The following is a 26,428-nucleotide window of genomic DNA, read 5'->3' as shown; positions in this document are numbered from 1 at the left end:
GCTAGTCCAACGGCCCAGGTGTAGCCACTGGGTCAGTTCGGACTCGCCGCAGTCATCTGATGACTGCACACCTCCCAAGAGAGGTAGAGTGGTCCCTCAACAGGCTACTGCTCCGTCTGTTGTTGCTCCAACCACAGTAGACCCTAAGTGGTCCATGCTGCAGACTATGCAGTCTCAGCTTGCGGCATTCATGCAGGAGTATCATGCCGAGAAAGTTAACACCTCTTCTGTTAACCTACAACCCGCAGAGGTTGTGCGCTCAGCAGATACTGTGGCTGCCTGCTCCCACACTCCACCTGTGAGAGCTCCTCCACCGATGCGCAGTCCTCCCTGCCAGACGCATGTTCTTGCTGCACCATCTGCTAACCTGCGTGAGCTGCCGCATCAGGAGTTGCCGGGTTCCAGCACTATGCGGCATTCTCCTCAGCCCATGCAGCATGCTCTGCATACCTTACAGCATGCTCCGCATACCATGCAGCATGAGCCGCATACCTTACAGCATGCTCTGCATACCATACCGCATGCTCCTCAGCCCACCGCAGCCCCGCCCACACACCAGCCCTCTGCTTTTGTTGTTGCCAGCTCGCAGACCGACCAGCAGAGGCATGATGTTGGATCCGCAGGTACGCATGCACCCGTTCTGCCGGATTCAGCCGTTCAGCTTGCTGCTCTGCCTTTGCCACTCACAACTCAACTTTCGGATGATGATGTATCGGATGATGAAGCTGCACATCTGGATGAACCTCACTCTGATATTGAAGGGCACAAGTCTTCGCCACCCTCCTTAGACTTTCGCAAAGTCCTTGCCTTGTTCAGGGACTTGTATCCTGAGCATTTTGTGTCTGCAACCCCTCGTTCTCCTCCCTCCGAGTTTGCTCTGGGCATGCAGTCTGCTGCGCCTGCCTTCACCAAGCTTGTTCTCGCCAGATCATCTAGGAGAGCTTTGAGGGTTATGGGGGACTGGTTGCATTCCAAGAAGCAACTGGGAAGGACCTCTTTTGTCTTTCCTCCTCCCAAGCTGGCTTCTAAGTCAAGCGTCTGGTATGCCACGGGAGAGGAACCCGGCTTGGGGGTTCCTGCCTCTGCCCAGGCCGACTTCTCAAGTCTGGTTGACTCTCCCCGCAGGTTGGCTATGAGACGTTCGAAGATCTGCTGGTCCTTTTCCGATTTAGATCATCTGTTGAAGGGAGTCTTCCGTGCCTTCGAGATATTCAACTTCCTCGATTGGTGTTTGGGAGCCTTAAGCAGGAAGACTTCCCCTTCAGATAAGGACTCGGCCATGCTGATCATGTCTAGCATGGACAAGGCAATTCGGGATGGGTCTGGTGAACTTGCGGCTTCATATGTATCAGGAGTCCTTAAGAAGAGAGAACATCTTTGCTCCTTCTTATCTGCTGGTATCACTCCTTGCCAGAAGTCAGAGTTGTTGTTTGCTCCTCTCTCCAAGTGTCTGTTTCCGGAGGAGTTGATTAAGGGGATGGCTGCCTCACTTATCCAGAAGGATACTCATGATCTGATGGCTTCTTCTGCACGTAAGGCTAAAACCTTACCTTCCGTGCCTAGACCCTTCCGCCCTGCAGCAGTTGACACACCTGCTTCTAGGTTCATCCCGCCCTTTCGTGGCAGAACCTCCAGCAGAGGAGGTACCCGTGCAGACAGTCACCGTGGCAAGTCCAAGAAGGGTTCCAAGTCCGCAAAAGGCAAGTTTTGACTGCCTTCCTCTCCAGACAGCAGTAGGAGCCAGACTCAAGACCTTCTGGCAAGCTTGGGAGAGCAGAGGTGCAGACGCTCAGTCTGTGAAGTGGCTAAGGGAGGGATACAGAATTCCGTTCTGCCGCAATCCCCCTCTAGCTACATCTCCCATCAACCTCTCTCCCTACTACAAGGAGAAGGACAAGAGGCTAGCGTTGCAACAAGAGGTGTCGCTCTTGCTACAAAAGGAAGCGGTGGTCATAGTCCGGGATCATCAATCCCCGGGCTTTTACAACCGTCTCTTCCTGGTAGCCAAGAAGACAGGAGGTTGGAGACCGGTGCTGGACGTCAGTGCTCTCAATGCTTTTGTCACCAAGCAGACGTTCACGATGGAGACGACGAAGTCGGTCCTAGCAGCGGTCAGGCAGGAGGACTGGATGGTCTCGTTAGACCTGAAAGACGCATACTTTTACGTCCCCATCCATCCAGACTCTCAACCTTTCCTAAGATTCGTCTTTGGAAAGGTTGTGTACCAGTTCCAAGCCCTGTGCTTTGGCCTAAGCACGGCACCTCTTGTGTTTACCAGACTGATGAGGAATATTGCGAAATTCCTTCACTTGGCAGACATCAGAGCCTCCCTCTATTTAGACGACTGGCTTTTAAGAGCTCCCACAAGTCGTCGCTGTCTGGAGAATCTCAGATGGACTATGGATCTGACCAAGGAACTGGGCCTCCTGGTCAATTTAGAGAAGTCCCAGCTCGTCCCATCCCAGACCATTGTCTACCTGGGTATGGAGATTCAGAGTCGAGCTTTTCGGGCTTTTCGGTCGGCCCCAAGGATCAACCAAGCCCTAGAATGCATCCAGAGCATGCTGAGAAGGAACCGATGCTCAGTCAGGCAGTGGATGAGTCTAACAGGGACACTTTCATCGCTGGCCCTGTTCATCGAGTTAGGGAGACTCCACCTCCGCCCCCTTCAGTATCATCTAGCTGCTCACTGGATAAAGGACATGACGCTAGAGACGGTCTCAGTTCCTGTTTCCGAAGAGATGAGGTCTGCTCTAACGTGGTGGAAGAACAGCATTCTTCTCAAGGAAGGTCTACCATTGGCTGTTCAGACCCCCGACCACCGTCTCTTCTCGGACGCATCAGACACGGGCTGGGGTGCGACACTGGACGGACAGGAATGCTCGGGAACATGGAATCAGGAGCAAAGGACACTTCACATCAATTGCAAGGAGTTGTTGGCGGTTCATCTGGCCTTGTTAAACTTCAAGTCCCTCCAGCTAAACAAGGTGGTGGAGGTGAACTCCGACAACACCACAGCCTTGGCTTACATCTCCAAGCAGGGAGGGACTCATTCGAGGAAGTTGTTCGAGATCGCAAGGGACCTCCTCATTTGGTCAAAAGATCGAAAGCTCACGCTGGTAACGAGGTTCATTCAGGGCGATATGAATGTCATGGCAGATCGCCTCAGCCGGAAGGGTCAGGTCATCCCCACAGAGTGGACCCTTCACAAGAATGTTTGCAGCAGACTTTGGGCCCTGTGGGGTCAGCCAACCATAGATCTGTTCGCTACCTCGATGACCAAGAGGCTCCCGTTGTATTGTTCTCCGATTCCAGACCCAGCAGCAGTTCACGTGGATGCCTTTCTGCTGGATTGGTCCCATCTCGACCTGTATGCATTCCCGCCGTTCAAGATTGTCAACAGGGTACTTCAGAAGTTCGCCTCTCACAAAGGGACACGGCTGACGTTGGTTGCTCCCCTCTGGCCCGCGAGAGAATGGTTCACAGAGGTACTGCAATGGCTGGTCGACGTTCCCAGGACTCTTCCTCTAAGAGTGGACCTTCTGTGTCAACCTCACGTAAAGAAGGTACACCCAAACCTCCACGCTCTTCGTCTGACTGCCTTCAGACTATCGAAACTCTCAAGAGCTAGAGGCTTTTCGAAGGAGGCAGCCAGAGCGATTGCCAGAGCAAGGAGGACATCCACTCTCAGAGTCTATCAGTCTAAATGGGAAGTCTTCCGAAGCTGGTGCAAGGCCAATGCAGTTTCCTCAACCAGTACCACTGTAACCCAGATTGCTGACTTCCTGTTACATCTAAGGAACGTAAGATCCCTATCAGCTCTTACGATCAAGGGTTACAGAAGTATGTTGGCAGCGGTTTTCCGCCACAGAGGCTTGGATCTTTCCACCAACAAAGATCTACAGGACCTCCTTAGGTCTTTTGAGACCTCAAAGGAACGTCGGTTGTCCACTCCAGGCTGGAATCTAGACGTGGTCCTAAGGTTCCTTATGTCATCAAGATTTGAACCGCTCCAATCAGCCTCTTTTAAGGACCTCACATTAAAAACTCTTTTCCTCGTGTGCTTAGCAACAGCTAAAAGAGTAAGTGAGATCCACGCCTTCAGCAGGAACATAGGTTTCACATCTGAAACGGCTACATGTTCCTTGCAGCTCGGTTTTTTGGCTAAAAACGAGCTTCCTTCCCGTCCTTGGCCTAAGTCGTTCGAGATCCCAAGCCTGTCCAACTTGGTGGGGAACGAACTGGAGAGAGTACTTTGCCCAGTTAGAGCTCTTAGGTACTATCTAAGAAGGTCAAAACCATTACGAGGACAATCAGAAGCCTTATGGTGTGCTATCAAGAAGCCTTCTCTACCAATGTCTAAGAACGCAGTTTCTTACTACATCAGGCTTCTGATTAGAGAAGCACATTCTCATCTGAAGGAAGAAGACCTTGCTTTGCTGAAGGTAAGGACACATGAAGTGAGAGCTGTGGCTACTTCAGTGGCCTTCAAACAGAACCGTTCTCTGCAGAGTGTTATGGATGCAACCTATTGGAGAAGCAAGTCAGTGTTCGCATCATTCTATCTCAAAGATGTCCTGTCTCTTTACGAGAACTGCTACACCCTGGGACCATTCGTAGCAGCGAGTGCAGTAGTAGGTGAGGGCTCAGCCACTACATTCCCATAATCCCATAACCTTTTTAACCTTTCTCTTGAATACTTTTTATTGTTGTTCTTTGGGTTGTACGGTCGGCTAAGAAGCCTTCCGCATCCTGGTTGATTTGGCGGGTGGTCAATTCTTTCTTGAGAAGCGCCTAGGTTAGAGGTTGTGATGAGGTCCTTTAGTATGGGTTGCAGCCCTTTATACTTCAGCACCTAAGAGTCGTTCAGCATCCTAAGAGGACCGCTAGGCTCAGTAAGGAAGACGTACTTAATAAAGGCAGAGTAATGGTTCAAGTCGACTTCCTTACCAGGTACTTATTTATTTTATGTTATTTTTTAATAACTAATAAAATGAAATACGGGATACTTAGCTTCTTTGTTAACATGTATGCTGGTCTCCACCCACCACCCTGGGTGTGAATCAGCTACATGATCATCGGGTAAGATTAATATTGAAAAATGTTATTTTCATTAGTAAAATAAATTTTTGAATATACTTACCCGATGATCATGAATTAAAGAACCCGCCCTTCCTCCCCATAGAGAACCAGTGGACCGAGGAGAAAATTGAGTTCTTGTTGACAAGAAGTACTTGAGTACCTGCTCACAGATGGCGCTGTTGAGTACACCCCCACCTGGATAGCGATCGCTGGCGTATCCCGACCGTAGATTTCTGTCGGGCAACGGAGTTGACAGTTACATGATCATCGGGTAAGTATATTCAAAAATTTATTTTACTAATGAAAATAACATTTTTCCTGACATTTAGGAGGTTCATTCCAAGAAGGAACTCCCATATAAAGATTTTCATAGACAACCAAGTACAGCAACTATTTATTGCCTGAGAAGAAGGGGGATCCTGTTAGAGAATTCTCAACACAGTGACTCTTCCCATTATGAAATTCCTTCAGGAGAGAAATGTGTTTCTCTCGCCATTCCATCTGTTGGGATCACTCAATGTATTTGGGGATGCCCTATTCAGACAGACAGTCTTACATATATAATGAACCTTGGATAAGAGTTATTTTTAAAAGATTCCAGACTTAATTCCAGATTGCTAAATTAACCTGTTTCATATAAAAGAGAACCACAAGCGTCCAATATATGTAGCCCCGAATGATGATTCTCATGCAGTGGCAAGAGAGGCTCTAAATCTGAATTAGAATGGATGGTCATCAATCTATCTGTCTCCTCTGACGAATTTGATTTTGAAGGCTTTGAATATCCATCAGGATTTTTCCCGAATAACTGTGCTAATAGCTCCACTTGGCCAAACAGTCCTTGTTCTTAGCATCTCAGACCAAGAATTATTATTATTATTAGTATTGGTATAATTACCATCTAAGCTACAACCCTAATTGGAAAAGCAAGATGCTTTAAGCCCAAACCCTCCAACAGGGAAAAATAGCCCAGTGAGTAAAGGAAATTAGGAAATAAATAAACTATCAGAAGTAATGAACACCTAAAATGAAATATTTTAACAGTAACATCAAGATATATATTTCATATATAAACTAAAAAAAAGGCTTATGTCAGCTTGTTCAACGTAAAACCATTTGCTACAAGTTTGTTCTTTTGAAGTTCAACCTATTCAACCAGCTGATTAGGAAGATCATTCCACAACTTGATCATAGCTGGAATAGAACTTCTAGAATACTATGCAGTATTGAGCCTCATGACGGAGAAGGCCAGAATATTATAATTAACTGCATGCCTATTATCATGAACAGGATGGAACTGACCGGGAAGATGTGAATGTAAAGGATGATCAGAATTATGAAAAATCTTATTCAACATGCATAATAAACTAATTGAACAACAGTGCCAGAGATTAATATCTAGATCAGAAATAAGAAATTTAATAGGCTGTAAGTTCCTGTCCAACAAACTAAGATGAGAATCAGCATCTGAAGACCAGACAGGAGAGAAATACTTGAAAGAAGGTAGAATGAAAGAATTAAAACACTTCTTCAGAATAGATTGATCACCAAAAATCTTAAAAAACTTTCTCAATAAGCCAATTTTTTGTGCAATTGAAGAAGACACAGACCTAATGTGTTTTTCAAAAGTAAATTAGCCATCGAGAATCACACACAAATTTTAAAAGATTCATACAGAGTTAAAGAAAAATTATCAATGCTGAGATTCAGATGTTGAGGAGCCACTGTCCTTGACCTACTTACAATCATACAGTACCTTGAGTTTTGTTGGGATTCAACTTCATACTCCACAATTTGCACCATGCCCTAATTTTAGCTAGATCTCTTTTAAGGGATTCAGTAGCCCTTAATCTACATTCAGGAAATGGAATTGATGCAGGGAGTAGCATCATCTGCATATGCAACAAGCTTGTTTTCTAGGCCAAACCACATGTCATGTGTATATAGTATGAACAGTAATGGGCCAAGAACACTACCCTGAGGAACATCAGATATCACATTCCTATACTCACTATGGTGCCTATCAAAAACAATTCTGCAAGAGATTTGGAAATTTGATTATCTTCGCCTCTTCCTATCTGACCCAGAACCTTCACACTTGGATTTTCTCTCTAGTATTTCTGAGAGGGATTTCTCAGCCCACAATTTGACTTATTTGATGAGCTGCGAGAGTTCTTTATTCACAAGGCAATACCAATCTATTTGGAAATCTTGAGTGCCCTTTCCTTAAGTCACCTTGCCAACTAACCCTGGACTTCTTGGCTTCTTTTCTGATCCACCTCCTTGAGGATTAAGAAGCTAAAGCTGTGAACTATGAATCGGTGTTGACAGAACCTCTGTGCTTTTGCTGAGGATCTAGACTCAGACATGTTTCATAAGATCACCCAGTCTTTTGCTTTGCTTAGACCATCTCCACTTGTGAAGGTTAAAGGTTAAAGGTGTCTGGTTTCAGTTCCAGTTTCATCAGAATAGATGCTCATCAGAACGTCAGCCAGGGTAGCCCCCCCCCCGCAAACACAGCAGTGGCCTCCTCAGTAAACAGCTTAAAGTGACAGTCCATCTCCCTTATAGAACTTTTGCAAAAACCCATATTTTATAATAGTTTTAGTCTCGGGAGCAAGAATTGCTGAACATGTGACCTTTCAGAAGACCCAGGAGTTTCATCACCATAATCCTGGATCACATTCTAATCCTGACCATGGGTCTTCTCTTTCATCCAAAAACAAAAGGCCTCTTCAGAAATGGAATTCTCTTTACATTTTGGCTTAAGAGTCAGAAGATAGTAACCTCTGTCCAGTGTCTACCCTGCAACAATACTAAGAGGGATCTACATCCTCAGAAGGTAGTTTGTTTCCAAATACTCAGACCAACAAGTCCCTTTTAATAGGTGCTGTCCATATTCTGATGACCTCCCTAATTAAGAAAGCTGAGCCTGTCTCCATCCCTAAACCATTATGTTATAAAAATTGCAACTTCACTAGCATTCTTTGCTAATATGCAATTTCTGAACATACAGTTTTGTGGATTGGTTTGGACATGGGTGTTCATTGAACTCTATCAGAAACAAATCCAAGCAGTACAACATTCATATAATGTACTTAAAGCATTTATGACCCATACAGGGGTAATCCAGAGAGCAGAACCAACTCAGCCTGGTACTTTTGGAGAAGTGTAATGATGGGCATCAGTATTCTTCAATCATCACTTATAAGGTAAGAGTCAAACTACCGGTACAGTTGTTAGTTTTTTCTTATCCATGGATACATGTTTGTTTTGTATGTTGTGCCTGGTGATAGATGGTTGTCTTTGATGGTGCACGAGTCTACTTATTATTGCCCTGGAGCTACGAGTCCTGTGAGACCACTCAGCACATTAACCCTAGGAGAGGGGTTTTGACAAAAGAAAAACCTATTTTTGGAGAGTTGCTGTGTGGTCTCCAGGACCCTCCTACTTCCCTAGCCTCATGCGGGGAAGTGGGCAAATTGTAAAATAATGACGTCACCCATAGCAGACGAATTTCAGCATTTGAGGTGCTGTGTCGAGGTCTATCAAACTTGAACTTAAAGGCCTCCCTTGTACACAATGATACTGTGCTTTGCATGTTAGACTGGCCCTAGAGCAGGGGAGACAATATTTATTTGATATTCATGTCATATTGGATTTCGTAATCCAACCTTTCACAGGGAAGTCCTTGGAGACAACACAGCACCTCCCCAAAAATAGGTTTTTCCTTTGTCAAAACTTCTATTCTTGGAGATGTCTCTAGTTCTTGTAAATAAGATCTTGGAGGTATATCCCTAGTTTTAGTTGTAAGAAGGATTCAACTTTTCAGGATAAAAGCCAAATTCCCCATCAATGGTATGTACCATTAATGCCTTCACATTTGAGAGAGGGAGAGAAAGCTCATGCGCCCAAAAAGTTGACTGGGTCACAACTCTTAAGACAGCCAGCAGGGTGAGATAACATGAGGTAATCTTTCTTACAAGATGAAAACTAGTTAGAAACTTCCAGTATGTTTCTACATACTGTAAATCTTGGATGAGTACTATATATGTTCCCCATTTCCCATAAGATATACCGTCAAGAAAACGTGGATAATATTTTACGCTAATGTTACTCTCTGAAAAGTTACAGGTGCAAATCATTAACTAAACCATTTGATTAAAAAGAAAAGGCTAAAACCTAATACTGTACATAATAATGTACCTAGGCACTGACTGAGCATGCACGAACAAGATTGTAAGATGGTTTTTACTTCACAGACCCAAATAAGAATTTTTATTGTAATTGAACTTCCTTTAGTTATACTAAATTGGGTTTTTAAAAAATCACTTCATTCAGTTAACTACACCTTTCCAAGTGAGAGTAATATAAAAGGTTTGTATTTATGGAACACATTTATTATAAGATTCTGGAAAATATGATTGTTGAAATTAGTTTTATATTTAATAAAGTTATTTTTCAAGTAGAGTTGTATTCAAAATATGTCATTCTGTATTCCATCATTATATTAAAATTCAAATTTGATTTCAGGGAAATACTACTGTTGAACAGGCATCTAATCTTTACAAATTGGTCAGTGATAGAAAGCAAAAATCTGGAATCATAGAGTCACCTTTTCCTGAGGTATGTACATGAGGGCATAATGGTATCCACTGGCTCTGTCCTAAGAATTTATTGGACTTTTTAATTATGAAACTTTTTTTTCATTGTTTTGGCAGAGATATACAGTACTGGGATTATTATTTTCTTCTTTTGCAGAGAGACATGAGATTGAAGAGGTAAAAAAAAAAATTGGTAATTCTCATTTAACAAACTCTTCTTGGTGTTAATAGTAGAGTAAGATTATTAGATAATGTTAGTCAACCTAATCGCTTCCACAAAAACTTTATTCTCTGAAACAAGCTAACTTACATGTAAGTTTCAAGGGTCCTCAACCATATTATGACACTTGGGGGTTAAAAGAAATCATATGTATTAGTATGTAATTATTTTCACCTATGGCATACAGTTTGATATTCTAAGTAAAGTATCAAACTAAATAACAGCTGCTTTATTAAGTGAAGCTATATTTAAGATGTTGCCAGATAGGAAGTTAGTGGGATTTAAATATAGAAAAATTCTTTCAAGACAAGATTGTTCCTAGTTATTATTAATTGGCTAGTTTTTAGTAAAATACTTTCATTTTTCTAGTGAAATTTGTAAAATTTTAAACGGCTTGACAAGTGTAATATATTCTAAAGGTAGGTGTTGATTAAAAAAACATTGAATTGGTGTTGTATTTTATAATCATATATGGAATCATCACTACATTTTCAGCTGAATCATATTTATACATGTGACAAAAAAATTCTTGAGCACCAGGATAACATGAATAACGACATCGTTTTCGTACAGGGACATTAACTAGTTTCTTTAATCATACAATTGAAAGTCTTCTTCTTATGATATCACATCTTAGTTAACCCTTTTACCCCTAATGGACGCACTGGTACGTTTCACAAAACTCACCCCTTTTCCCCCATGGACGTACCGGTACGTCCTGGCAAAAAACTGTTTTTTACATTTTTTTGCATATTTTTGATAACTTTATGAGAAACTTCAGGCATTTTCCAAAATAATGAGACCAACCTGACCTCTCTATGACTTAAATTAAGGCTGTTATGCAATTTTAAAAAAATATATTGCAAAATGTGCTTGGAAAAAAAACGCCTGGGGGTTAAGGGTTGGAAAGTTCTAGATAGCGTTGGGGGTGAAAGGGTTAAATGTTTGTCAATGGCACTACATTTCATGGAGAACACTGAGTTATCCTTTATGAGTAAAAAATATCTTTTATGAACAACATAAATCAGAACAGTATGTCTCCTACATAAGAACAACCTATGTTCAAAGAGTGGATTCTTAAGTTGAAAATTTCTCAAGTCCAACTTGATTATTTTAACCATTAACCCCTACTCAATCAGCTTGTCCTATTAATATTAGGGAGCTAACCTAAAAATGTATGAAGAATTACTGTTTCTATTTTGACAAAATACAATGCTTTTAAGAGAACTTCAACCTCTTTTACTTCATTGGGTAACTGTAGGGTTTCCCAAGTTACACTTGGGTGTTGAAAGACCTAATAGACCCCTGCACCAGTTTATACAGCCCAAACTCATAAATCCATTCCAAATATTTTTATTATTTGCACAGATTTGTTCAAATTTTTGAAAGTTCTTATTTAAGGAACTTAATATTTATAGATTTTTTTCTATTGATACATAATACAACTTAGATATTTTTGTTTACTTTAAAGACATAAAATACAAAAGAAAATTTTTTTTGGGGGGGAAGATTTAGACATATTTGATGACTTGTTTATTTCATGATTAACAAGCTTTTGCATCATCAAATAAGAAAAGTAAGAAATTAAATTTTTTTTTCTAATTTTCTAACTATTTCTTAACATGAATTGTTTACAAAAATTCTCAAAGAATATATCAGGTTATGAGCTCAGTAGTGTACCTACCTTCTGAATACCCACTGTATTTTTTTAAATTAGGTTTTTTTTTTCTATTGCAATTTGTGTTAAAAATGATATGGTATTGATTATTATTGACAGACCTAGAGAACCAAGGAATTTGCATTCGAAAGCAATAAGGCGTTCCCAACACAAGACAATGTCTTAATTGTTTTGACTACAGATATTTTTGTTTATTGCTAAGAAATTTCACACTACCTTAATTAGCTATAAAGTTATTAGGAAATATGCAATTGTAGAAGTAGCCCTTCAATTTATCAGATTCATTAATAATGTGTCTACTATAATGAGGAGTAACAAGACATTATTTTATAACCTACAATCAACATTTAAGATATATTCCATAGGTCTCAGTAATCCCATAAAATTTTAACCGCAAAATGGATAGTTCTGAAGCTTTAAAGTTTAGGGAATTATTATAAAGATGCATCACATCTATAATGAAGCCTAGCAAAAAGCAATTAAGATAATATAGCTGAAAGGTAAAGAGGTCTGTTGAAGGATTACTATATTTATGGCCTTGAAAATTATATGAAACTTTTTACTTTCAGCTTCGTACTTATCAATTACAAAATGGTTGTTATGCAGCCAGGGCACATGGATTCAATCCAGCAGACACCAACAGTTCTGTTATAAATTACTATCAGAGTGATCCTGGCACAAAAGAGACTGAAGTTCTTCACGAGTTTATTCAGGTAATTTTTTTCTTATTGTGTGCTGTAATTTTTCTTTTAAAACCTTATGTGTAAGATTCTGAAAAAAAAACAAGTACATTATGGAAATTAAAATTGGTTAATGTTGATTTTTTTTTAGTAAACACATTTTATATATTGCAGATGGTAATGGATGAGCCTGCTTTTGATTTTTTGAGAACTCAAGAACAACTTGGCTACAGTGTTTGCTGTACAAACAGGAATACTTTTGGCATTCTTGGATTATCATTAACTGTAAATACTCAGGCCAACAAATTTAGGTAAGATATTTGTTTATTTCAATTAATCTTACCCTGTAGTCATCAGATAAATATAATTCAATCTCTCTCTCTCTCTCTCTCTCTCTCTCTCTCTCTCTCTCTCTCTCTCTCTCTCTCTCTCTCTCTCTCTCGTGTCATGCCCAACCCAGGATCTCAGGGACCCCAGAGTGGAATGTGACTCTTGTCCTCAAGAGCATAGGTGAATGGGGTGGAAAGAGGTCTCCTTCAGTTTTGTGCCTGAATTTGTGGCCAAAACCCAGTGGCACATGACCCCAGGTTCGAGAGGCAAGGCTTTTTTGTTCTATGATAGCTGTGTGCTGCTATCTAAAAAGGACTAGACACATCAGGCCCGAGTGTCAGAGACTTTCTGGTAGCACTGGCAGGACCAAGAGATGTCAAGGAACATGGTCTGTTTCTGGCTTTATGGCATGATCTGTGAAGCGTACACCTTGACTGAGGAGACGGTCAAGGTACCAGCTAGGACCAGAGCTCATGGAGTCGGGGGTATTAGCCCTACCATAGCTTTCAAAAGAAACCTGTCAGCGAACCAAGTGTCTAGAAAAGACAGACCATCTTCACAGCCTTTTACTTGGGTAGTATACCCACAAGTCCCTTAAAACACCTTTGTGCTTGGTTCTGTGGTGGCTGCTCAATTATTTGTGTAACCAGCCCCACATAGGACAATGCATCTTGCCTATGGTAATGTTTAGATGTAAGTCTGGAATAAATGGTATGATGACTTGCTCTTCTCCTTCATTCTTTCGTCCTTCCATTTCGGGGACTAAGTAATCAAATCATAACATGCTGGATCAGACCTAATGTTGGTAAGTTTCACTTCGGAGCTCTGTTCTTTATATCTAAAGAAGTATCTCACCCATCCCTCCTTAAAAGGGGGATGGTGATTGTGGAATTTATACCAACCCATTGATCATCATACAGGTACATCATTCCAAACTGACAAGTAGGAAGTTACTTGGGTCACTGCTTAGCTCTTGTACAGGTCAAACAGGTTTATAATGGGATTTCCAACCCACCAAGCAGTGAGGCTCCCTAATTAAAGAACGAAGGTTTGTATTCTCGTAGGAACAAATCACAATTTTTACGTAATTTGTATTTTTCCTAACTTTACAAACCTTTAATACAATTTCCCTTCTCAACCACCCCTCTCAGTCCATGGTTGAAAGGTAAATAATGCAGCTCTCTCTCGTTTGGAAAAGAGGTGGAGATCCTTGCTACACACCAGCTGGATAACTGCTCGTTATCAAAGATTTAATGACCATCTCCAGCTTCTGCTAAACCAATTTCATTAATTAGAGGACTCATTTTTGCATAGCTAGGAAAAAAAATACTTTAAAAATATTATATTTATAATATTTAGGTAAGTGAGCATTATTATTTGGGAGGAGACTGATGTTTAACACCCAGTTTTCCAATTTCCAAATGAATTTCCAGCTTATATTTTTATACAGTAATGGTATTAATAGTTAAATAGTGAATAATCAAATCAGAGTTTAGGGAACCAGTCGATAAGATTTTAAAGTATGTTAATGTTCTAAATTTTCTCTTAATGGGCTGATATTGGATGAAAATCCTAATTCTTTTTGTGTTGCATGCAGAGGTCCACAATGTAATTTTAAGCATAGAAGTTCAGAATGTATAGGTCATCTGTAGTAGCTCATGATGAAATGTATAAAACTAGTTTAAACTAGAGTTTGTGATAGAAATTAAAGACTGAACTTCCAGGTAATATTTGATACGCTGGTTGTGCTGAAACAGGAGGATGACTTGACTTAAAGATGAAGACTTGAGAACAGGTTTATTTTTTATACAAGTGAGCCATACTTAAAGGCTGCTAGGCGGTGCTGCTGCCCCAGTAATATGTCTGATAAACATCACAGGTCAGACGTTAAATAAAAGATTGACTAACTTAAATTACAGTTGGCAATTTTGTTTAATGGAACCGTTCTCCAGGTTCATGCAATCTGCTCTTCCTAAATCCTGTAAATAAAAAGGTATTGTTAGGTGTCAATAAGATTACTACTGGCACATCTACTAGCATAACCTATGCCACAGTAGATCCTAGGTTGAAATATTCAAATAAAATGGCTTAGCAGTAGTAACTTAAAAAGGGTTGTTATTATTGGTGATACTTCTTAGCACATTATAAGTGTCAAAATCATATCATCAAACTCCATATCTCAATTTGGTGCAGTTCCTTCTATTATTAATGCTATGGCTTTCCAGAATTCTAATCATGAAACACAATCGGAGATTGAGACTGGAGTATTATATAGGAATTAATTTCACATAAACTTCTTTCTGCTCCAAAGCCAAGCACACATTGTCAATCTTTATGCTTAATAGGTAATAATAGTAGAATGTTGGATTATACTTTTGCTGCCAGACAACCAGTTAAGTCAATCAGGAAATCATTTTTGGAATCAGTGAGTAAATGGGTTTGTTTTGATGTTTCGGGGTTGGTTCATGTCATTGCTGATGTAAGCTCGAACACTAGCAATAGCATGTCTATTAATAAAGGCACTAAATTGTGGACAATTCTTTAAAAAGGAGGTTCTTGGGTTCTGACGGGATATCTTCCTACGCCTTGTTGGACGTCGATTTTTGTCGTAAGATGTATTTATATACGTAACATACTGTATTTGTCACTAAGCTGGTGGAATGATCAGAAAAACAAAATTTTTACCTAGCGCTTTCGTATTGTCATACCTCTTCAGGGCCAGTTTGTACAGAATGTTAGGAACAGATTCAACGTCACCTCTGCGACAGTAGTAAAAAAGAAAGAATACAATTACATCAAAATTAGTACATTGCTAGTTAAAAAATTACAACTAGTTTGAAAATGACAGTTGTTTAATTACATTGTTTATAAGCAGATCAAGTTTATACATTCCTGAGCTACTGTTGATCAATTCCACACAGTTTTTCTTTATGATTCATGATTCTATAATGTTACATTTTATTATGTTCATACAATATAGTATTTATTTTGCTCTTTCCAATTAATGGTATGATTACATACATGCAAACATACATATATACTGTATGTATATACAGTAGACCCCCGGGGTACGGCATCCCCAGCTTACGTTTTTTTCACGTTACGGTGTGGAATACGATGTTTTTTCGTCCCCTCGTTACGACATTTTCCCCACCTTACGGCATCGAATTCCAAAATTCAAACTTGGCGGTTTTTAAGTGTACGACTGTGTGAGTCACTCGCCTACCACCATGCTCATACGTTACTGCATACGTCACTAAGAAGCTGGTCTGCTATTGGTCGGCGTCACTAAGATGCCGATACGCTATTGGCCGAAATCCCTCCCACAATGCCTGAGAGAGATGCTGCCTCTCTCTCTCTCTCTCTCTCTTAGTTAATTGCGTGCTTAGTTCAGAATCTCGTGTGCGTTTTGTAAAGACTTGATCTCGTGCGAGTGCTTGCGATATCGTATTTTTTGTGCATTTTAGTGTTTAATTCCAACTTTAATTCGTTAGCCATGGGTCCCAAGATTGCTAGTGATGTTAAAGGGAAAAGTAAGAAGATGATTACTATGGAAACGAAGCTGGAGATAATAAAGAAATACGAAGAAGGCATGCGCATCGTCACCGTCGCTAGTACATATGGCTGTAACCAGTCAACAATTGGTACAATCATCAAAAACAAGGAAGCCATTAAAGTAAGTAAGTCTTCTAAAGGCATGACTGTCCTTGCCAGTGGAAGGACCTCAATCAACGACGAGATGGAGAGACTCCTTCTTCTATGGATTAAAGAGAAGGAAATTGCTGGTGATACACTCACGCAATCGGTAATTTCGCACAAGGCGAGCGCCATCTTCACCGATCTCGTGGAAGCCCAGAGAGACGGCGGAGACGAAGGAACATAGCAGCAAGCCCCCCAAGAGTTCAAGGCTTCTCATGGATGGTTTGATCGTTTTAGGAAGAGAACTGGTATTCTCTCAGTCGTCAGGCATGGAGAGGCGGCCAGTTCTGACAAGAAAGCAGCAGAAGAATTCCTCATGAAGTTTGAGAAAGTAATTTCCAGAGAAGGCTACATTCCTCAGCAAGTGTTTAACTGTGATGAAACTGGCCTTTTCTGGAAGAAAATGCCACGCCGTACATATATCACAGCTGAAGAAAGGAAACTTCCTTGCCATAAACCGATGAAGGACAGACTTACCCTCGCATTTTGTGCAAATGCCAGTGGGGATTTAAAAATTAAGCCCCTACTGGTATACCACTCAGAGAATCCTCGTGCCTTCAAGGCACAAAATATCACGAAGGATAGGCTCTCGGTATTTTGGAGGTCTAATGGCAAGGCCTGGGTCACGAGGACCATATTTATTGAGTGGGTAAACGTCTGCAAACCCTCAGCAGAGCGAGATCTGATTACTTTGAAGGAATTCAGTCCGCCATCGTGATGAGGTCACAAGCCTGTGATGTAATCTTCTTAGTATGACTTGCATTATGTGAATTATTTTCTTTTCTTGCAAGAAATTTTTAAAATGTTAACTTACTAAGCGTAAGTATGATTATAATGTAGGGAAATATATTATTTTCAAGTATATATTTGTCCTATTAGTATATTTCCCTTAGTCAATTTTCGATATAGAGATTTCTCGAGTTTACAGTCATTTTACGCTCGTAGTACTACTAAGGGAGATGTCAGATAATAACCTATCGTTTTTGTTTCACAATACTTGTATCATTATTTAATATTTTGCTTTTGAGAATACTAATATTATTCATATATCCTATTGTATTTTCTTTCTGGCCCTTGGCGAAAGAGTATAATCTCTCGCAACGGGCAGGTCTATTATGATCTAATGTGAAATAGTTTTAAGTGCTAGTGTTTAATGGCACATAAAATGACGCAATGCAGTCAATCTACGATACGTAATTCTCTTGACAATCGTTTTTTGCTTTCACAATTACTTGTATCGTTATTTTATATTTCAATTTTGAGAATACAGTACTAATATTAATCATTTAACCTATTGTATTTTCTTTCTAGCCCTTGGCAAAAAAGTATAATCTCTCACAACGGGATGGTCTATTAGGATCTAAGGTGAAATAATTAAAAGTGCTAGTGTTCAATGTCACGTAAAAATGTATGCGTCTTCGTCAGACGACGCAAAACCGCGACGTGGTTGGCGCTAACCACTACGTTCAAGACCACTCAAGAGACGTATGTCTCCTGCAGTGAATGGTGTTCGCCGGAGGTTTTTCCTTTCGTAGGAAGACAACGTGTCAGCACCGAAACAGTCACGTAAGACTCATAGTTCGTCGGAGGCGGAAGGTGCTCAGTTTACGTCAGTACACGCTTCTTCCCCTCCCCCAGATTGGGAAATGTCACAAGGACTTTCCCCTGGTGTCCACTCGAATACTGTTGACGATCCCTCACAACGATCGGTACACGGTTCAGATCCTGCACAAGGCGCTGGAAGTATCGCACGATATCTCGCAGCGATCAGTACATCGTTCAGTTAGCGCACACAGCGCTCATCATGTATCTGATTTGTCTGAATTAAAGAGGTCGATTTCGTCTCTGTTTAACGCTTACGATTCTTTGGCAGAGAAATCGCGTTTAAAAGAATCTAAGGACAGCAATAGACCAAGAAAAGGGTCTTCCATTAATCAAGATATTATCGGACAGCGTATTTCTCCGACACTTAGCAACGCTCCCTCGTAGCGATCAGCTCGCGTTGCGGCAAGCGATAAGATGGACGCATGCGGCAGTCTGGTCTCTCCCTCACGTCATTCTGGACGCAGACGTCAGTCTGGACGTATGCTGGACGCATACAGTCAAAATTTGTCCACACAACAAGATAGACAAGCAGTTGTCTCGCCTTCGCGATCTGCGGAACGCGCGACTATCGCTCATATGAGATGCATGCAATATGCTGATAGCTCACGGCAATCTGGATGCATGCAGCAGTCTGGAAGCTCATGGCAAACTGGACGCATGCAGCAGTCTGGACATATGCTGGATGCATGCAGTTAAGTTTTGTCCCCGCATCACTATAGACAAACAGTTGTCTCTTCTTCGTGACTGACTGGACGCGATACTAACGCTTCCTCACGGCTCGCGGCAGACTCTCGGCATTCGGGACGCATGCAGTAGACTGATACCTCTCATGGAAACATACAGCAGTCTCAATCTGAATGCATATAGTCGGGACTTGTCCTCGCAACAGGATAGACAAGTTTTTGTCTCTCCTTCGCGATTTTCTGAACGCACAACTAACGCTCCCTCGCGTCACGCTGTTGACATACAACATGCTGAACGCATGCTGGACGCACACGAACAAGATTTACCCTTGCATGGGGTTACCGATGTTGATGCTTCCTTACAGCATGATGATCTTATGCTGGAAGCACTGGAACCTGTCCCTCCCTCGAGGCTTACAGTACATAAACGTGATGCTTCTCGCAACTGGATGATATCCTACACGAGATTCCTTCAGGACAAGATGAATTATTTTTGGAAGACATTAACTAACAGGACGTCAGGACGGATCTTTACGCGGTTTTGTCTCCTACCCATTCGAATCAGGGAATCGATGTTCCATTAGTCGAATTAGAAGACGAATCTCAGGATTCGCTACAGGCAGCTGACCTTAAAAAACTTCTGACAGTTTTAACATCTCTGTATCCAGAAGACTTTACTCAACCCATACCTCAGAGCCTGCCCTCTCAGTTTTTGAAGGGCAGACCCCGAAAAACATCCTCCTTCAAGAAGATGGTCCTGGCTAGATCGGTTAAGAGAGCTTTCTCAACTCTCAACCAATGGACGTCCAAGAGAAAGGATCTAGGGAAGGCCTCCTTTTTCTTTTCCTCAAACTCGACTGGCTGCCAGATCTAGTGTGTGGTATTCGACTGGGGAAGTTCTCGGTTTGGGAGTTCCTGCCTCCTCCCAGTGAGACTTCTCCAGACTTGTTGACTCCTCACGCAGGTCAGCCATGAGCAAGTCGAAGGTTATGTGGTCCAATTCTGAAATGGACCATCTGCTGAAGGGAATTTTTTAGACAATAGAAGTCTTCAACCTTATGGACTGGACTCTCGGAGCTCTCGCAGAAGCCACAGACCCTAAGAACGAGGCTCAGATGCATCTGATTGCCTGTCTGGATAAGGCCGTGAGGGATGGCTCCATCGAACTTTCCGCCCTTTTCACGGCAGGAGTTCTCAAAAAGAGGGCTATGTTTTGTTCCTTCTTATCTTTAGGTTTGTCCCTTGTTCAGAGATCTGAACTTTTACTTGCTCCGTTGGGTAATCATCTTTTCCCTCCGGACTTAGGGAAAGATTTGTCGACAGCTCCGGCATAACAGGCTACGCAAGATCTTATCTCTAGGACTGCTAAGAAAGTCCTCCCAGCTAGCATTTTAGCAAGGATACAAAAGGAGGCTCTTCCCACTCGTCAGCCCTTTCTTGGGAGAGCCCCTTTAAGGGGAACTCAGAGGATTCCGGCTGGAGGTCAAGCTCGCAGATTCCCAAGACAGCAAACCGAATCAAGAAAGTGAGATGTGCAATCTCCAGACTCTAGTGGAAGCCAGGCTTTCCCACTTTTGGCGAGAGTGAAGCCAAAGGGGTACGGACATCTGGACGATCAGTGTCCTCAAGGAGGGATACAAGATCCCCTTCCTGAGAATGCCTCCCATGTCGTTGATACCCTTAGAGTTGACAACAATCCACTCAGGGAACAAGGCAGCAGCTCTTCAAGAGCAAGTGAACCTTATGCTGTCGAAATCTGTCATAGAAGTGGTAGAGGACACCACCTCGGAGTGGTTTTTACAACAGACTTTTCCTAGTTCCGAAAAGCTCGTGGGGGGATGAAAACCTGTTCTGGACGTCAGTTCATTGTACAAGTTTGTCAGCTAAGTAAAATTTGCCATGGAAACTTCAGCGTCAGTCCTTACAGGCAACAGACAGGGAGACTGTATAGTGTCTTTGGATCTGCAGGACGCGTATATCCATATCTCGATACACCCGGACCACAGAAAATTTCTATGGTTCGTGTTCCTCGAGACCATTATCAGTTCAAAGCACTCTGTTTTGGACTGAGCACAACTCCCTACGTTTTTTACCCGGGTGATGTCCAACGTGGCTCCCTGGCTTCACATAAAGGGAGTAAGGTATCTTCTTTGTACCTGGACGACTGACCACTCAGAGCAGAATCACAAGTAAAGTGTCTGGAGGCTCTTCAAATGATAATGCCCTTAACGCAACAGTTAGGTCTGATGGTAAACCTGGCCAAATCTTAATTAACACCCTCACAGAATATCATTTATCTGGGGATGATAATCGGTTCAGATCGCGCTCAAGGCACTCCGGAAATGTCGCAAGGACTTTCCCCAGGTGGTCACCCGACTACGGTTGACGATCCCTCGCAGCAATCAGCACATGGTTCAGTTTGCGCACACGGGGCGCTTCAAGTGTCTGGTCTGTCTGAACTAGAGAGGTCAATTTCGTCCCTGTTTGACGTATACGATTCTCGAACAAGGGTCTGTGGATAGAATCTCAGAGGAAATGGCACATAAACATCAAAGAGCTAATGGCCATTCACCAAGCCTTGATTACTCACTTCATAGAAGGGGAGAAAAACGTCAGGACGGATCTGCTCAGCAGAAGAAGGCAAGTTCTTACTACAGAGTGGACCCTACATCACGAGGTGTGCACCAGCCTTTGGATGTTGTGGGGTCAACCCTCAATAGACCTCTTCGCCTCACAAATGACCAAGAGGTTGCCGGTATTTTGCTCTCCAGTCCCAGACCAGGAAGTAGTCGCAGTGGACGCTTTTCTTCTGAACTGGGAAGGTCTAAACGTGTACGCTTTTCCTCCATTCAAGATCCTGGACAGAGTCCTGAAAAAATTCAGGGAATCGCCCAACGTCCGCATGACCATGATAGCTCCATTTTGGCCCATGAGACATTGGGTTGCGGAGATGATGGAGTGGCTGGTAGATATCCCTAGAACATTACCACTATTAGGATTTACTAATCCGAGTATGGTGCAGGAATAATAGACTTTCCTCTACCAGTACCTCTATAGCCAATATAGCAGTTTTCTGTTGTATCTGCGTACAAAAGAGAAGCTGGCTGTGCCTACCATCAAGGGTTACAGCAGCATGCTAGCCTCCGTCTTTCGTAACCGACACATTGGTGTGTCAGGTAACAAGGATCTTTCAGATCTCATTAGATCTTTTGAGACTACTAAGAGGAAGGACAATCCAACCTCCTCATGGAACCTGGATGTAGTCCTGGCCTTTTTAACCAAGTAGGTTTAAACCCTTGGACAAGGCATCTTGGAAGGATCTTACCAAAAAGACACTTTTCCTAATTACATTGGCTAGTCAAAAGAATAGGAGAGTTAAAAGCCATCAGCAAGAAGGTGGGCTTTAATGGAGACAATGCAATTTGCTCCATTCAGCTATGCTTTCTCGCCAAAGACGAGAATCCTTATCGACCTTGGCCAAGATCTTTTACCATCCAGAGCTATCTCACTTAAATTGGACGGGAAAAGGAGAGAGGCCTTTGTCCAGTGAGAGCTCTAAAAATTTTTTATCTGCACGCATCCAAACACCTGAGAGGACAAGCAGAGAGCCTCTGATGCTCAGTTAAAAAGCCCTCTTATCCTTTATCAAAGAATACCCTGGCTTTTTTTCATTAAAGATTTGATAATGGAAACTCTCCAGAATTGTGAGTAAGAAGTTTTCCCTATCCTTAACCTCTTCCGCACAATGGCTCACAGGTGTGACCCTTTATTTTTGCCATATACATTATGATGGGTCACACGGTTGTCCCAAAATTCTAATAAATCCCCCCTAGACATAAAGAAACTCGGAATAGCCACGATAGATTAGTTTCACCTATTCTTAATGCCTGTGGAGGTTATATTCGTCTACTATAGAAAATGGGATTTTCCAGAATAAAAGAAAACTGGGCATTCATCTTACTCGTAACAGTATCGTCAGCTGATGCATGCGAGTTGTTGGTGGCGGACATACGAACGTTTTCTGATGTGCCTTTGCCTTTTTTGTGTATATTTCATAATGTATGACATAGAAATTTAGGACAGTGATGATTCATATCATCCAGAGGATGATATGAGGATTCAGACAGTGAAGATTATGCGTCAATGTAAACTGATATCCATGAAAGTGATGATGAAACATTCATATCTTTAGGTGGCGGATGGTCACGTGTTATTTATATATATATTATATATATATATATATATATATATATATATATATATATATATATATATATATATATATATATATATATATATTTTCTATCTTTCTCAAAAAAGCTTTGCTTCAGTGAGGGAAAATGGTTGTTGTTATTATAATGGTTATCATTGCTATATATATTTTATATACTATATACAGTATATATACTGTATATATATATATATATATGTATGTATGTATGTATGTATCTATGTATGTACATACCTGTATTTATGTATGTATGCATATATGTACAGTATGTATAAGAAGAAGTTTTGGAAAGAAGTGAAGAGAGTAAGGAAGGCTGGCGCAAGAATTGAAGAGACAGTGAAAGATGGAAATGGAAGGTTGTTAAAAGGAGAGGAGGCAAGGAAAAGGTGGGCGGAATATTTTGAAAGTTTGCTGAATGTTGAGGATAATAGGGAGGCAAATATAGCTGCTGTTCCAGGTGTTGAGGTGCCAGTGATGGGAGATGAGAATGAGAGAGAGATAACAATAGAGGAAGTGAGGAGAGCACTAGATGAAACGAGAGTAGGAAAAGCATCTGGTATGGACGGTGTGAAAGCTAAGATGTTGAAGGAAGGGGGTGTGACTGTATTTGAATGGTTGGTGAGATTGTTTAATATGTGTTTTGTGTTGTCAATGGTACCAGTAGATTGGGTTTGTGCATGTATTGTACCACTATATAAGGGTAAGGGAGATGTGCATGAGTGTTGTAATTCAAGAGGTATTAGTTTGTTGAGTGTAGTTGGAAAAGTGTATGGTAGAGTACTGATTAATAGGATTAAGGATAAAACAGAGAATGCAATCTTGGAAGTACAGGGTGGTTTTAGAAGAGGTAGGGGTTGTATGAATCAGATTTTTACAGTTAGGCAGATATGCGAGAAATGTTTAGCAAAAGGTAAGGAGGTGTATGTTGCGTTTATGGATCTGGAGAAAGCATATGATAGAGTTGATAGGGAAGCAATGTGGGATGTGATGAGGTTATATGGAGTTGGTGGAAGGTTGTTGCAAGCAGTGAAAAGTTTATACAAAGGTAGTAAAGCATGTGTTAGAATAGGAAATGAAGTGAGTGATTGGTTTCCGGTGAGAGTGGGGCTGAGACAGGGATGTGTGATGTCGCCGTGGTTGTTTAACTTGTATGTTGATGGAGTGGTGAGAGAGGTGAATGCTCGAGTGCTTGGACGAGGATTAAAACTGGTAGGCGAGAATGACCATGAATGGGAGGTAAATCAGTTGTTGTTTGCGTATGATACTGTACTGGTTGTAGACACAGAAGAGAAGCTTGACCGACTAGTGACAGAATTTGGAAGGGTGTGTGAGAGAAGGAAGTTGAGAGTTAATGTGGGTAAGAGTAAGGTTATGAGATGTACGAGAAGGGAAGGTGGTGCAAGGTTGAATGTCATGTTGAATGGAGAGTTACTTGAGGAGGTGGATCAATTTAAGTACTTGGGGTCTATTGTTGCAGCAAATGGTGGAGTGGAAGCAGATGTACGTCAGAGAGTGAATGAAGGTTGCAAAGTTTTGGGGGCAGTTAAGGGAGTAGTAAAAAATAGAGGGTTGGGCATGAATGTAAAGAGAGTTCTATATGAGAAAGTGATTGTACCAACTGTGATGTATGGATCGGAGTCGTGGGGAATGAAAGTGATGGAGAGACAGAAATTGAATGTGTTTGAGATGAAGTGTCTGAGGAGTATGGCTGGTGTATCTCGAGTAGATAGGGTTAGGAACGAAGTGGTGAGGGAGAGAACGGGTGTAAGAAATGAGTTAGCGGCTAGAGTGGATATGAATGTGTTGAGGTGGTTTGGCCATGTTGAGAGAATGGAAAATGGTTGTCTGCTAAAGAAGGTGATGAATGCAAGAGTTGAGGGGAGAAGTACAAGAGGAAGGCCGAGGTTTGGGTGGATGGATGGTGTGAAGAAAGCTCTGGGTGATAGGAGGATAGATGTGAGAGAGGCAAGAGAGCGTGCTAGAAATAGGAATGAATGGCGAGCGATTGTGACGCAGTTCCAGTAGGCCCTGCTGCTTCCTCCGGGGCCTTAGATGACCGCGGAGGTAGCAGCAGTAGGGGAGTCAGCATTATGAAGCTTCATCTGTGGTGGAAATGTGGGAGGTTGGGCTGTGGCACCCTAGCAGTACCAGCTGAACTCGGTTGAGTCCCTGATTAGGCTGAAGGAACATAGAGAGTAGAGGTCCCCTTTTTGTTTTGTTTCATTGTTGGTGTCGGCTACCCCCCAAAATTGGGGGAAGTGCCTTGGTATATAGATAGATAGATGTATACATACACATATGTTATATGTGCACATACATAAATACATACATACATATATCTTTTTTTCTCGGATATTAGGGATCTAGGCGATACTCCATCAACAAAAACGAGTGTAGAAGTATACCTCTGTGGTCACTTGGAAAATACTTTGGGTAATCAACTTTTTCGCACAGAAAATGCATACGCATATACAAATATGCATATATACACACATACATATATATATATACATTTATACAGTAGATTTACACATACATATATATATATACATTTATACAGTAGATTTACACATACATTTACATACCAAACCTATATATGCATACACAGTTGCGCATAAGTATATACATGCACATGTATGTGCACTTATACATATATACATGCATACGGACGGACACATACACACACACTTATACTAGTAGATAAATAGTTATATTTGATAATTGGCTGATTTTTGGTGCGTTTACGCGTGACGGAAAAAAGTCGGAATGCTTATATTGACGTTCCGGTGACAGGTCGTGCTGAAGAGGTTAAGGTAAAACCACACGAGGTTAGAGCTGTAGCAATTTCTATGGCTTACAAACACAATAGGTCATTCAAGTCAATTTTGGAGCCTACTTTCTGGCGAAGTAAATCAATCTTCACAGACTGCTATCTCAAAGATGTCCAGACCCAGTATGAGGATTGCTGTTCCCTGGGTCCGTACTTTACCTCCGGCGTCGTAGTTGGAGAAGGGTCTACTGCCTCTTCCGGATAACTTATTATATACCCTTGCCTTTTTTCTTGTACTTTTGTTCACAGGTTGTCTGTGAAGGTTGTCGCAGCCTTCCGTCAATCTTGGATGCAAGTCAAGCTGGTTTAAAAAAAAAAAAAAAAATTTGGAGTAGGTGGTCAGAATCAGTATCCATGGCTATGCCAGATTTGCAAGGGTGGAGGTCTAGCCACGCTAAGGTCTAGGACCTTGTGGAAGCCCCACAGAGACTTTTACAGCCCCCTGAGTGGATCGCTGAGTCTCTTAAGGAATGCAGGTGAAATGAGGCAGTATCATTATGAAACCAGCTTCCTTATCAGGTTAGAACCAGATTGTTAGTACTACTAATTGTAGCTATTAATAATTATACGAATTCCCAATGGGATAAGGTTTTCGACCCACCACCAATGGTTTCAATTAGCTATATATATATACAGTATGTAACTACCAGGGAAGTTACATATTTAAAAATGGTATTTCTATTATAAAATAAATTTTTAAATATACTTACCTGGTAGTTACATATATGAAAGGGCCCTCCCTCCTCCCCTCTGAAAACGGAGGCATGGAATTTCTGAAGAATGTTG

At 41.5% G+C, this 26,428-nt stretch overlaps 1 protein-coding gene across 1 annotated transcript in view; it reads left to right on the top strand.

The window, feature by feature from the left end:
• LOC137656503 (nardilysin-like) overlaps positions 1–26,428 on the top strand; it is a 113,851-nt gene that overhangs the window by 64,305 nt on the left and 23,118 nt on the right. Inside the window, exons 15-17 of the mRNA XM_068390679.1 lie at positions 9,616–9,708; positions 12,154–12,297; positions 12,439–12,575. Of these exons, the coding sequence (XP_068246780.1) occupies positions 9,616–9,708; positions 12,154–12,297; positions 12,439–12,575 (374 nt within the window). The remainder of the gene's footprint in view (positions 1–9,615; positions 9,709–12,153; positions 12,298–12,438; positions 12,576–26,428) is intronic.

This window comes from Palaemon carinicauda, chromosome 1 (assembly GCF_036898095.1).
Source record: "Palaemon carinicauda isolate YSFRI2023 chromosome 1, ASM3689809v2, whole genome shotgun sequence".
Classification (NCBI taxonomy): Eukaryota; Metazoa; Arthropoda; class Malacostraca; order Decapoda; family Palaemonidae; genus Palaemon; species Palaemon carinicauda.
Note: the sequence above shows the minus strand (reverse complement) of the source record. Positions and strands in the feature narration are given on the sequence as shown.